Consider the following 14,775-nt stretch of genomic DNA (forward strand, 5'->3'; position numbering starts at 1 on the left):
TAATAAATGCTACTGATCTATGATGGGCAAAACAAAACTTTCAGGTACAAATCATTTCCCTTCTGATGTCTTAACTTAGACCTTGATCCAGAAGCTGCAGCTGCGGGGTCAGGCTCCCACACCTCACCCCTACCTTTTGATATCAATATAGGCTCCAGATGCATAGATCCAGACAGTACCAGACTAGGGCCTTAGGAATTTCTCAGACTCTTCACAAACATGATGAGAAGACAGGGCTTGCTAAAATGTATTGAAAGCAGGATTCACCACCAGAACTCCAACCTGCTCTTTATTGTCTTCCTATCAAGCAGCATTCTCCCTCCGCCAGCTGGCATTTCAGGGAAGAGTGACTTTTTCAAGTGACAAACGGCTAGTAATCCTATATGGATCTTCCCGAATGAAGTCCCTGAACAGGGAAGTTCACTTGGTTGCAGGTTTTGTTACAAAATGTGGACTTTCTCCAGGCTTAGGAAGGTAGGCCCATGTTATCATTTCTACTTAAGTGGTTCTATAACCTGCTCAGTAGCGTAAGAACCCAATATAAGAAATGATGAGACAGCATGCAAAACAATGCAAAGTATGCAAGGACTCAACTGAGGCTCCATCTGAGCTTGTTTAAATTCTCATATCAAAAAGCAAAACATGGGAAAGGGCTGCAAACCCAGATTTTCAAAAAGTGCCTTAGATACCACAGGCATGGGCATGGTGTAATAGCCATTGCAGAAGGGAATAAAACCTGCACTGCCTGGATCCTGAAGATGGTAGCACATCTCAGTCACCTCCATAGCAAAACCAGCAACCTATCAGCTCATGCAATTTGCTTATACACAAGCAAATATATATAAGCTGTAATTAAGGAAAAGCTGTAATGTACACAAAGTGTAATAATATTCCTTCGTAGCAATGAAACGGAATATTCTACAGGATGCCTTGGAAGTGGATTTCTTTAGGAATCCCAAACAGCAGGAATCAGGTAGATGTTGTGCAGTAAAGAAATCTTACTTTTTCAGAGCTGGCTCGAGCTCCTTTGCCCAGCTGAAAGTCCCATTTGTTACAGTGATGGCATAGCCTGTAGAACAAAACAAAGACAGGAGGCAGCACATGTATTATATCCTGGTGCTGAGCGAGGCATTTCTGCTGAGATGGGAGACAGAAAGGATGTGCTTGTTTAGTGGACAAGGGAACTCGGGGAACCTGAAACCTTCCTTTTCCTAAGCATGAGAAGCAAGAGCTGGCGATCTGCTCAGCCACAGGATAAGGCTGCTGAGAGTAAAAAGAACCAGACTCAGCTCGAACATATCCAGTGAAACCATGGAAATGTAGAACTGAGATGGAAATCTCAGCCAGCCCAGGCAAGACTGGTCCCTAGAGCTTCTATTAAATGAATTGCCCATTAAAGCTTGCAATGCCCCTATGTAATTGTTACACCATGTTACACAAGAGACTACTCTAGAGTCAGTAAAAGGATGCCAATTTTCTGAATCAGTTGATGGACAAGATTAGGCCTGCCTCTTAGCAGCGCTACGTTTCTCCTCTAACAAGTTACAGATCTGCAGGGTTATTCAGTCCCCTGTAGAATCACAAGACGCCTCCGCAAGACAAGACCGAGAGGGGATCTGGTGGCCATCTATAACTCAACGAGGGGGACCAGCAGAAAATAAGTTAGGCTCTGTTCCCCCAGGTACCACCTGGGATAACAAGGAATAACGGCCACAAATTGATTGAGAGCAGGTTCAGGCTTGATATCAGGAGGCATTACTTTACAGTTAGGGCTGCCAGGCTCTGGAATGGGCTCCCAAGGGAGGTGGTGCTCTCCCCTACTAGGCGGGTCTTCAAGAGGAGGTTGGATAGATATCTGGCTGGGGTATTATGTTCCCAGCACTTGTTCCTGCCCAGGGCAGGGGGTCGGACTTGATGATCTGTTCAGGTCTCTTCCGACCCTAGAAACTATAAAACTACTGTAGCATGCTGTGTTATAGTGCTCCCCTGCTTCCCCGATAGTCTTCCAGACAAAGCCGGGTTTGATCCAAAGTACCAGTGTGGCAATCTGTGTAAGAACAAAATGAATCTTATAAAATAAGACTGTTTGCCCACTGAATCTGGGATGCTGTACCACTGGCAAGAGTCAATGCTTGGAAGAAAGAAAAGCCCCCCTCCCAGACATTTGTGTAGCACACAAGATAGGAAAAAGTCTTTCGGGCTAAAGTGAAAAAAATTCAGCTCATGTCCTGCTATACAGGGGGCTGTTAGCATTTGTTAAATTATAAATGCATGCTCAAAGCAACAGCACAGCAGTTTAGTAAAAAACACGTTGCTTCATTGTCTTAATAAGAGCAAACAATCGCTTCCCAGGACAGGACTTCTTTTCCAAAATCCTTGGAATGACTTTTTTTTTTTTTGGTAATTCTTCTAGAAAAAGAAATAAATATGATAAATACTTGGTTTTTCTGTGCTACATTAATATAACAACATGCCTTTACCTGGAGTAATCTTTTTTGTTTCCACACAATTTGGATCAAGTTCATCATGACACAGGAACTGCTGAATTCTCTTTAGGGAAACGCTTGCCTAAGAAAACAAGCAGGTATTACACTTCATCCTTTTTAAAATGGGGAATGATTCCCTGCTTTGCAGAATGGGAAACAGGCAAAACGTTGTGCACTGTCACCCTGTAGTTCATAAAAATTTACTCATTTTTCTCCTTGGTTGGGCCATACCCCAAAATTTAAAATTTATAAAATGCATTAGAGCAAGTTAGGTTTGCTCAAGGGAGGCAAAATTTGTCCGTGGTATTTCATGTACATGAAAGCTCATATATAAGTTGCTGAGCTTGCTAACATTGCGTACGGTTAATCAATGAACAGTTAGCTAATTTTGTGCAATGTTAATTAAATGGCATTAGAAAGAAAAAAAATGATAAATGGGAGAAATTCTGAATTGCTTAGAATCCAGTTTGAAATCCAGAGGACACTGGGGGGGGGATTGTTGAAGCAACTAATGACTCTTACCTGTGCAATGCTGCTAATGACTTGTGGAAGCATGTTGAGTGGAAACCTTAAGATATTGAACAAGGAGAGGGAGACAAAAGCTTTCTGTGCATCCAGGACGTTATTTTCATCCACAGAGACATAGACTGCAAACGTGGTCAGTGCAACCTAAAAGTCAGAAAATGGTTTTGATAAAAATACATTTTACGGCTTTAAGCGTTCACACTTAAAGAACATTTAAAATAAAGTCCTGAAGTCAAAAGGAATTTCTTAGTTACCAGAGGATACCTGGGCTCTCTTTCTTTACAGAGTTCTGCTGGCTTGTGGGACAGTCTATTTAAGGGCTTTACATGTCACCCCCAAACCCGTGCTCTTCCATGCCTATTTGTGCAAGCAACAGAAACACAACTTACCAGAAATGGTGCGGAGACCCATGCAAAAGTGGACAAAGCATTTAGATAGGCTGCTTTCTTCAGAATACGCAGCTCATTCTTTCGTATCTCCAGCACTTTCTCGTTAAAGGATAGTTCCCAAGCATACAGCTTCAGCACCTTTATGCCACTCAGAATCTCATTCATCAGCTTAATGCGGGAATCTTTATGCTGCATCTGTTCCACCTGGATCATTCAAAATAGCATTTTTTTTTTAAGGCAGAGACAGAACTGCATGCTAATGACATTTATTAGTTAGGGATAACATTTTCAAATGTATTTTTCAGTGAAATGTAGGTACTTTTGAAAAGCCAGACTAGGTCTTTGCTTTACGTTGAAAGTGCCTATCTAAAGCTTTGGGTACCCCTTACTTCATTAGATCTTCAAAAAGCCTCTTGACACCCATCTTGCTGGGGTCATCTAATCCCAGCAGCCTGTCCTGCTCAAGTGCAGGAGGGCCGGACCTGATGATCTGTAAGGTCCCTTCCAGGCCCTAACAACTATGAAAGTACAACTCAATTGGTTACTCCAAAATCATCTACCCACTCAGTATAAAGATAATGACAAATTTTACATACACAGTTATGCAGCCCTTTCCATCTTCTTATGGGCAAGGGAGAAAAGGAAGGCTAATATTTATTAGCAAGTGACTAATAAGTAGATCCACTGGCAAGTCTAGCTGTCAAAAGGCTCTCTGGAACATAACAATACTGTTCTATTACTAAAGCTGCACCTTGTGCCCTTATATACACTCGTTTTCTAACTTTTGTACCATTTTACCTCCGGGGCTAATTTTTATCAACTGTCCAAATAATCATAATACACTCTGAAAATATCTTGTTATTCACCACAATCTATGACCCAGATTTTTTTTTACCTAGAAGTGAAAGTGCATTATTACATTAGCATGCCTCAATTGTGGATAACTAAGACCACCACTAAAAGAATAAAGGATCCTTTCACCTTAAAGTCATTGGTTCAACCACGGCCTGAGTTGGCAGTGATCATCTGTTAGCTGCTCAGAAGGACGTGAGAAAGGAGGCAGCAGTTTCAGTTCCCATCTTAGATGATAGAAGTGAACAGCTCCAGGATACCCATGCATTTGGCCTCTTTCTAGTCACTCATAATAGAGGGCAGCAGTCGGATGAAAGAGGAAGTATCCTCTCATCACAAAACTGCCCCATCACAGTGCAGGTGCACGGGGCACCATTCTACACATTTCATAGTTTCATAGTTGTTAGGTGCTGGAAGGGACCTTGCAGATCATCGGGTCCAGCCCCCCTGCACTTGGGCAGGAAAAACTGACGGGATCAGATGACCCCAGCAAGTGGGCGTCAAGACGCTTATTGAAAATTGCCAGATTTCACTTGACAAAGGGATCCAACTCAGTGCAGCAGGCCTATTTGAGAAACCATGGCTATTAAAATCATAAGTATAATCTCCAGTTAGCATCAAAAGCATCAGCACAAACTAAAATTAAGCTTGTTAAGTTGGGCTCATAAACAAGTTATGATAAGATGCCGCAGATAACCTGCAAAGTTTTTATCTGCTAATGACCTCTGTCTCACCCAGACTAGGTCTTACATTTCCTTTTATGAACTCAAAGCAAAAACAATAGCCCGACTTTCCATACACTTGCCCTCCTTGCGGCCTGATCCCACAAGAGACCCCTATAGGGACCTATTCATCGTTCACTTACACTTCCTTCTGAACCTTTTCTTTAGACCCTGGCTTCGATCCAAAAACAAGTCAAAGAAGAAAGGACTCCATAAAAAGGGTGCACTCTCATGCAGTTGAGGTCTAGAGTGGGCTACAAGTTTGGGGTGTTTTTTTTAAGGGTGGAACAGCATTTAAAAAAAAAAAAAGGAAAAGGAAACTTTGTCTCCACATTTCAATGAATTCTTTTAAGCACTCCCGTGCAGTGTTGCCAAGTTAAACAGCAGCATCATATTACCGTGCAAGAATGAGGAAATGAAACATAGCCTGTCTGGCTTCCGTGCCCAAGTCTAGTAACATGCAGACATGAAACCAAGCAAATTCAACAGGGAAAATAATATCAAATCGAAGGATTTTAAAACTGTAATCACTGAATTATTCACAGTAACACAAGAAGGTAATTTGTTTAAAAAAAAAAAATTAAATTAAGAAGGATTTTCAACCTTGGGTTACAAGATATTTGTGTGTCTTACCTACCTGGAATGCTCTAGTTTTTATAGCAATTGCAGCATTGAATGGGATAAGCAAAATCATCACTGCAACTCCTGCCAATACTGAAGGCCCTAAGGTCTTGAAGAAGAAAAGAAAAATATAAGTTTCTGCTTTCCCGGAATGATGCTTTCTCCTGTAGGCAGCATTAAAAAGACATAGCCCTGAAAAGAGCAATGAACTGCTTCACTAACAGAAGACAGATTGAGCACCCATCCTTCCAGTGAAGGGTCCTGGCTCTACATCTCTTCTCCTCATTATATAACTTCTTTATCCTGGCGCGATCCTAAGCAATGACTTTTTATACCAGCACTGATGATGCCTGAGAACTCCAAGACTTATTTCTTAAGTTGTTTGTTGGTAGGAAGAGAATACAGGTGTGGAGTAATGTAAGCAGAGCATCTTGTTATCTGTAGAAAATAAATGCAAGCAGCAGAAAAAGAAATAAAAGTACGTGGAGATGTTTCAGGTATATATACAGTCAGGGAGTGGATTTCCTCTGACTTCTCTCTGAGCCAGCAAATGTAACTGGTGCATTTCCTAATCACCAACAATTTTAGGTAGTCACAGGATGGGTTCCTGCATTTCACCAGAAAGGGCTACCTTGTCATCACTGCCTTTCACTGGGTACCACAAAGGTATTATTTCACAGAAGTAAGAAAGAGGAAGCTGATAGTGGGTATAGCACCCCAAAATCCACTGCTGCAGTCTACATTCATGCAGTCAGAAAAACAAATTTCCTTCAGAGATAACAATACCACATACTGCACTGTCAAAGTGCTACTTAACTATGCACCATGCAGCATACTCTCTCTCTGGAACCAGCCAGTGATTTCAGGCAATTGAAATCATATTGATTTTGAAAGTAAGTCCTGAAATCTCACAGTGGCAGATACAATTGAGCCTAGGAAAAGGACTGTCTTATGGATATAGTGCTGGACTGGTATACAAGCATCCTATGTTCTGATTTTGCCCACCCCCCTGCCAAATGTGACCTTGCAACAAATCATTAATTGCTCTGTGCCTCAGCTTTCCCATCTGTAAAGTGGGAATAATAATTATTTCTTTCTCCACTCTTTTCTCTCCCTTTTCTTTAAAATGTAACTGCACTTGTAGGTATGTTACTTGGGGTCTAAATTGGGACATGCAGGCTTAACAAGTTTGACACAAGAGAACTTTTTAAAGTGCTGGAAGACAATGCTTTGTCCACAAACAGCTACAATTTAACACGCATGAAGTGGATGCAACTTTATGGGAGCAGGTGGGTGGTGTCTCTATGTGCTAGTCTGAAATGTTGTCTGTATTGTTTAGCATGACATTTCCTTATACGTTAAAATATATTTTATCTACCCCAGGACACTTCCTTGAGTTATGACGTTATCTTTCTATCCTGCTCTCTTTGGTACATGTTGAAAGCTATAAGGATCAATGGCTGAGATGCTAGACATAGTTAGATGTATTAACCTGAAGTCCAGTACAAGGCAGGGTAAATACGCACCTTAGACTAACTAAAGAAGACGATATGTATATTATATTACATAAGTTTTCACGAGCTAGAGAAGCAGAAACATTATATAATAGGTAATTTTTTTGCTTCACACATTTTCTTCTGGCTGTCCAGCTGAATCCAGTTAATTTGGTAAACCAGTGTAAATCATTTACACCAAAGCAAGAGATAATGAATGGAAGTTTCCAAAAAAAAAAAAAAAAGAAAAGAAATGATCTGCATGAACTGAAAGATTTCTGTACCTGCCAGAGGAAGTAAAAAGCTAGAATGATCTGAACTGGCGCAGACCACAACAAGTTCAGGAAAGTTGTCAGATCCATGAACCGCTGGGCATCCACTGACATCAGGTTGACAATTTCTCCCACAGTGGAGGTGCGCTTTGCTGAGTTGGTGATGACTAAGGACTGGAAAATGAAAACAGACGACAAGGACTGTGAACCTCGAATCAATCTCCAAGTACAAAGAAAAGCAGGCACTCTGCTAACCAAATGTTTCTCCATAAAACAATGATGTCAGTCGTTACTCATTTTTAATTCACTTGTAGGGAAAGGATTTCATGAGGCATTTTGCTTTTGAGCTCCTCCAGCCTGAAAGGGTGCCTCTCTGCTAGATTATTATTTTCTTAAAGTCAAAACATGAAACATTGTTCTTTCCCAATCTAAGGACACAATTCTTTGAATATTTAAGTGAAGCCAATACTTAAGTGTGTATGCGTGATGCCTGTCAGCACACCCCCGTTGAGCTGCTTTTTTCTAAAAGCAGCATAAGGTTTATTAAGACACTTAAAAAAATGAGCATTCATTCTATTTTCCAGAAGGCTGCTTTCTCCCTAAAATTGTATCGCTGTTCTTCCATGATTATCCAATGACTGAAGCTTGACTATACACAGAAGCATTGAACAATTTAAATGCTTCCAGTCTTACCTTTCTATAGATCAGCCCAGTGATGCTTGTTCTCAGCCTCATCCCAGTAACAAAACAGTACTGGAAATGCTGGTGAAGGATTAGTGTCTGCAACATGGCACAGATGAACATCAGAGTTGCAATGAAAAATCCCCACCAGGAAGGAGCGTCTTTATTCTTAATGAAGGCAATTAACACACTGTTTTTAAAATAGTTCAGGGGAAATAAAACACAAGAAGAAGAAAGATTAATGGGACATAACAATATACAGCTTCCCTTAGCCATGGCAGGTTGTCACAGCCGCCTTCTAACCACAAATGGCAAACAATTCTCCGGGATACAAGATGAGTTACCATTTTACTCGAACATTTCAGAGATGCAGCTGCCAAGCACTGACATGAGCACCCAGCAGCGGGGAACTCCAGCCTCTCCCAGGCATTGCTCACCATCTGGCCTCTCTAAGAAAATGCATGCGCACTGCAACACCATGCTACTTACAGTGTCATGCAGCTCAAACTACCACCGTGGTACCGTGAATCAGATATTTCAAAGCTGCCACCATACCTGTCAGAGAAATGGAGGGCCTATGACTTGATGTAAAGGGTCACATATCAGCTGGAGAGGACTGACGTCGATCCAATGACTTTTAGCTAAGCTACGCTGTCTTGCTGAAACTAATGATCAGGTCCCAAACAGTGTAAAAACAAGGAGGCCAAAAATAAACGCTCCTTTTTGGCCCCTATCTTTCCTCCCAGGCAGCAGCCGACCGACAGATATGACACGATGAGACTCTACAAGCTTTTGCTTATGGACCCAGTATGTAACCTAGTGATCCTGCTAGGAATGTAAAATTATTTTATGTGAAAAGAAACTTGCCAGACAGCTGTCCTTTTCCTTGGCACCACAATATTTTTCCTGGGGCTGCTCACAGGAATTTTAGATGCTTGCATAGATTTGTCATGGCCTGCTGTGAGATATGACTGACAATGACATTAAACATGTTTTTGTATCTACGCAGGTTTGAGACGCTCCCAGGATACAACTCTCTCTCTGAAACCTTCTAGCAACCTCCTCCACGATGCTGACTGTGAACTATAAAATGGAGAAATATTGGACTGGGTCCCCCTCCTATCAAATTCCTGAGTGTTATGCAAACCACCCACGTGGCAACATGATCTGCAAAGATCAGAAAATGCTCTGTGCAGAGCTAGCAGAAGTCCTCTCTTCTCCAATTCCCCATAGTCCTTTGTGACTTTAATGCAGGCTCTGTTATTCTTTCCAGAAACATTTAAAACATCCATGTGTCTTTCACAAATAACTAGATAATGCCAACACCTTGGCGACAAGCAACTGTGGTTCCCTGAAACACTGATATTTCCATCATTACACTCATTGTAGTTAAGGAGTTGTGCATCATGCAAATTCGCAGAACAAAGAGAAGTGGAATACCAGCCACTTTATGATGGTGCAGTGTCCTTTATGGCTTGGACTGTAGGAAAGGAAAATGTTTTTATGGGGTTTACCACAGGTAGAGCGAGAGATAGAGGAGGGGGGAAGGAGCTACTGACCAGATTTTCACTCATGGCGGGGCCTTCTTTTTAGTATCTTGTTTCTTATTTGTGTCGTAAGAAAAATTTATTCCATCTGCTTACCCTTGTTCTCACCACTGCCACTGCCCAAAACCCACAGCCTGTGGTTCAACACCCACGGCCACTTGGACCTACGAATGCACACGGTTGTGCCGACAACTCCATCTAAGGATGTGTTTAGGAGCGCCCGACTAGCAAAAGGCTTCATGTCCACAATTTGTACAAAACGAAGTATACTGCAGCTGCCTTCATCACTGATGCAGATATCATATGTACCCAAAAATCGACTGGTCCCAGAATGCATTGCTCTGCCGTGGTCTTACAACCTAGTTGCAATGCTCCTGCCCAGTAAAGAAGAAACCACTTTGGGCTGCCATGCAAAATACAGTAGACCAGGCCTGTCCAATGCGGAAGTGTCCAGGGGCTGCACCAGCAAGTGCTTTAGCAGTGGAAGCCATGGGCCCCTGGGCTGTACCCCACAGCTTGCTGCACTACATATGTGGCTAGCCCCCCACCATGGCTGTACAACATGCAGGGGGAGTGCCTCCCCACCGCATCCTTACACTGCACGTGCATGGATGGTCCTCGCCTCGGCCCCTTCGCTACCACACTGTGCTGTCGGCTCCCTCAGCATCACGGGCTGTGCTGCCCCGTCTCCTGGGTGGGAGCATGAAGCAGAAGCTGAGGGAGGGAGGTGGAAAGGTAGCTGGAGAGATAAGAGGAGCAGTGGCTGGGTAGGAGCCCCAGGGCTGCATATTAACCTCTTGTGGGCTGCAGTTGGGCAACTCTACAGTAGACTGTTTTTAGCATGCAGCTGCCCTTTAGCTACAACCCCTGGTTTCTGGGTTTTCACTGGTAGGCATCCTTGCCAAGCCTGATTTACCGCTTCACAGATATGAAAGGAGGCCTGTCTTGCCATTTTGATGTGAAAGGTATGAGGCTTGGACATGCATTGTTGTGGAGGAAACCAATCGTGCACTGCAAGAACCCAGTTCTTCTCTGAAGCCAGGGTTACACATGGACTGTGCGCACAAACTACTGGCAGGAGAAACTCACCTTAACAACTGAGGGTTGACAAAAGCAAGTAGATCTTGGATCAGCTTGTAGAACGAGCCAATTAAGAAGTATGGCCCGAAGGCCCACAGCAATGCTTTGAGGAAGGAGGGCTGTTTATGCTGTTTCTTATTGTCAATCCAAGGTTCTGCTTCGTTTGGGTCATCACCCACATGGTTCAGCACATGGCTAGATTTATTCATGTATGCTCTGGCCTCTTTCCTAGGAAGCAGGAAACAAGCAAGTATAGTCAGCTGAAAAGGACAGTATTATGGATGCCACGTGGCACAGGGCACCTACACATAAGCACAGAGGCTGCTCCTATGCACTGCAATGCCACTGTGTCGGCGCAGACTCCCTCGATCAAGTCAGCTGGAGCATGCAGCTTTCTGCGTCTCATGTATCAGCGTCTCCGTGCTTCCAAATGGCGGTGGGGCACTTCAACTAAAACTCCTCGAAATAGCACCCCTGTCACCATTTTGAAATGCAGGGACGCCAGTAAACGAGACGTGGTGGTGCTTAGAGCAGCTCTTGGAGCCTCTCTAATTAAAGTGCCATTCCCCTACCCCCCAGAGCATGTGTAAAAGTGCCCACTGTGGGTAGGATACCCAACAAGGACACCGAAGACACAACCAGGCCTCTGTTTTTGGTTCTCCCACCAGCCTTCATCGTGGCCTTGGGAAAGTCATTTTATACTAGATCCACAAAGAGACCTAGGGCAGAGTCATGCTGGCCCTGGCCCAATGAATCTTAATTTTTTCCCCCCTGTATAGTGGGACAGCTTCAATAAGAGGGGTAGAGAGTGCCCCATGCTTATATAGTTCATAGTCTGGTAGCCGTCGCTGGCCACCCTCCAGGGAGGTGGGAGAGGTGGGTTTCATTTCCCTCAAGCAGCGAGGAGAATCAAACCGGAGTGGCCCACACCCTGTGTGTGCACCCTAACCATTAGGGATCATCGCCACCACCTCCTTCTCCCTCTACCACATTTTAAAATGAACGGCTGTCCTATTTTGTGTGCAGCCTGATCCTCAGCACAAGTAATGGATGAGGCCTTTCAGGGGAGAAAGGCAGAGGACTATCTAGTTTTCCAATCCCAATTGGACCTAGGGGTGAAACAGGCACTGAGCCACTTAGCCCCATCATGACTGCCGTTTTAGCAATCAGGGAACTCTTGAGGTCACAAGCTGCAGTAACTACAAGTACCGAATTTAGCTACCAGCTGAGCAAGGTTTTTCAGGGTTGCAAAGTTGGACTCAGCTGCCTAAACTCCACTCAAAGTTCCCATTTAGCGCCTAAATCTTGTTTGGATTTAGCCCTTTTCCTCTCTGTAATCCCAATTCCCATCAGTACAGTGAGGCTAAACATACTTACCTGCTTTTAGAGCACTGAGATCTACTGAGGGTGTCAAACACGAACTAAGCATTTAGTAGAGACTGATTCTTTCAGTCCTGGCCACATTGATGGGAGTAAGGCCCTCACCTTTCTCTCTCAAAGAAACGGCAAAATGCCCTGCTGCCCACTTGTTAGCAGGTGCTGGCGCTCTGTTATTTAACTGGAACAGGGGCGACTCCACCTTACCATTCACACAGTCTGCATGCAGGCAGAGGGATTCCTTGGCAAAGGGTCCACAAGCAAAAACATGTTCACTTAATTTGGGATGAAAACCTCTGCAGAAATTCTGTCCTGCTTGTAGACCATTTGCAAAGAGGTAGAAGTACACCAGCTAAAAGTCATTTGTTGCAAAGTGTTCGCCAGGTTCAATATACAATTTCCAGATCAAATCTGCTTAGTTTGCAAGCACCCCACCGCGCCACCCCACATGCACACTTTTTCCTTGTCACCAGGACTGTAAACAGCAGAGGATTTGACAAATCATGCTGAGCGCCATCTGGCTTTGTCTTTGCAGCTGAATGATGGTGAACTAACTGGCGTACCATATTTTATCTCATCAGATCTTAAGAGGAAAAAAGACATTTCTTACTGGTAAATACTTTGGCGAGGCTGACATCACATTAACGTGTCAATTGACCACATCTCATTTCCTTCCCAGCAAAACTTCATGGCCATGCCTCTGCTGTTTACAGCAAAGATGCATGCCTTTCTTGCCCAAGAAAGCACAGCCTTCTGTCGCCAGCAACCTCCTCAGGAGCAAAGTTTCTGCACTCAGATCTTAACTAACAATTTGGCTGGCATCTGACACACACTTCAGGTGCCTCCCTCACAGCTGGACTGGCTCTGTAGTTCTCACTGGGGCAACAATGCACTTTTGTCAATCAAGTCCATGGACAGGATCTGAAACACAGCCAGGAAGCACCTATGCAAATAAAGAAGACACAAAAAACTAGAACCCTCCATTCCAAAATGATACCTTTTATTAGACCAACTGGAATAAAAGGTATCATTTTGGAACCAAGAGTTCTAGTTTTTCGTCTGTCTTTTTGTCTCAGACCAACACGGCTACCAAGTACACCCCTGAATAAAGAAGATACTCATTTTCACCCTTCACCCTACACCTTAAAACCTCTGTTTAAAAACTCCAATGCTTCATGACCAATTGTTTAACAAAGATGGATATGAGACAGCGCCATGAACCTAAATGTAAAGCTTCCATTAAATTGGTTTAGGTGCAACAGGAATACAACATGAAGAAACAGTTCCCTGTTTTGTTGAAACTGTGGCTGTACTAGAAACACAGCATGCTTTAAAACAAGGGTGGGCAATTATTTGGGTCCGAGGGCCACACAGGGAGTTTTGAGGAGTTGTTGTGGGCCAGCTTAGCACCCCCCCCACAACAACTCACCAAAACTCCCTCTGGGGCTTTGGGTGGGCGGGGAGCTGTATTCAGGAGTGGGACGGGTATGAACCATTCCCTGAATGCCTTGCCCTGTGTGGGGGGCAAGGGGTGTATGGGGGTCTGTGGAGGGGGCATGTGCCCATTGCACGGAGCTCCAGCTCCCAACTTCTTTCCACCCACTCTGCCCGCCTGCAGGTGGCTGCTCATTGGGCAAAACTGGTGGAAGGCAGCCAGGAGCTAGAGCTAGAGCCAGAGCAGGAGCTGCCCAGCTGAAGCTTCCCACCCACCCAGAGTGGTGTGGCAGGGGCAGGGGCAGGGGCAGGGGCAGCAGCTACAGCTGGAGGTGAGTGGAGCAGAACAGCCCTGCTGGCACAGGCCCCAGCCAGCATGTAGCTTGTGGTGGGCCTGTTCTCGGTGCTGCTCTGCTCCCCTCACCTCCGGCAGCAGCTCCTCCTCCTGTTCGTGCCCACATTGCGCCGCTCTGGCCAGGCAGGCAGCTTTAGCCGGGTGGCTCCTGCTGGAGGTTAGGGGAGCAGAGCAGTATCCTGCTGCTGGAAGCTGCAATAGGAATAGCCCCACCAGAAACTGCACGCTGGCCAGGGCCCAGGCTGGCAGGCATCTGCAGGAGCATGGTGTGGGCTGCTCCAGTGGGAGCAGATGGGGCTGTATTTTGCCCACTCCTGCTTTATACCCAACTGTCCCTACTACACCTCGGCTACACTGTCTAAGACACTATCAATGTTGCTAACACCTTTTCAGCTCCATTGGTCTGAAGTTTCAATGCATGAACTCCACTGCTTGCCATGTCATTTTTACTACATTTTTCCATAAGCCTGTTCAATGTAGATTTAACTGACAGCTGGCAGGCAATTTAATCATACTTTTCTATAATTTTCAACAAAAAAATAAACCTAGTTACCCAATACAAGATGCTTTTACAGCTATGTGAAGCTCTGGGATCTGGGACATGAGCTTCGCAGGAATCTTTTGCTTGGCTTTCATTCATCTTTATGCCTTCCAAGTGCCAGAACCATTAGCACCATTAACACAACATTTGCCTGGTCTTATAACAAGTCACATATTCAGGGAAAGCTCAAAGTAAGCCATCCCATGTTTCATGGACACTTTTGATGAAAACCTAAGCACGGTTTCAGGTTTCGGCGTGCTCTAGGCCTTTCTGTATGAAGTCTGTGTTCTTATTGCACAAATACCCACTGGAGGAACTGGATTATGTCCGTACGCTACGAGAGCAAATCACATACAATACACAATACTCCCTACCATAAAAATTTACTACCTATTTTAAA

The 14,775-nt window shown here is 44.2% G+C and overlaps 1 protein-coding gene across 1 annotated transcript in view; it reads right to left on the reverse strand.

Moving 5' to 3' along the window:
• The window catches only part of CACNA1G (calcium voltage-gated channel subunit alpha1 G), a 230,784-nt gene that overhangs the window by 20,664 nt on the left and 195,345 nt on the right, over positions 1–14,775 (reverse strand). Inside the window, exons 41-48 of the mRNA XM_019542480.1 lie at positions 10,678–10,896; positions 8,054–8,231; positions 7,373–7,534; positions 5,612–5,704; positions 3,401–3,604; positions 3,009–3,155; positions 2,481–2,568; positions 1,003–1,069 (exon numbers count right to left, since the gene is read on the reverse strand). Coding sequence (XP_019398025.1) covers positions 1,003–1,069; positions 2,481–2,568; positions 3,009–3,155; positions 3,401–3,604; positions 5,612–5,704; positions 7,373–7,534; positions 8,054–8,231; positions 10,678–10,896 — 1,158 coding nt within the window. The remainder of the gene's footprint in view (positions 1–1,002; positions 1,070–2,480; positions 2,569–3,008; positions 3,156–3,400; positions 3,605–5,611; positions 5,705–7,372; positions 7,535–8,053; positions 8,232–10,677; positions 10,897–14,775) is intronic.

Source organism: Crocodylus porosus, unplaced genomic scaffold (assembly GCF_001723895.1).
Source record: "Crocodylus porosus isolate Cpor-Errol unplaced genomic scaffold, CroPor_comp1, whole genome shotgun sequence".
Lineage (NCBI taxonomy): Eukaryota > Metazoa > Chordata > Crocodylia > Crocodylidae > Crocodylus > Crocodylus porosus.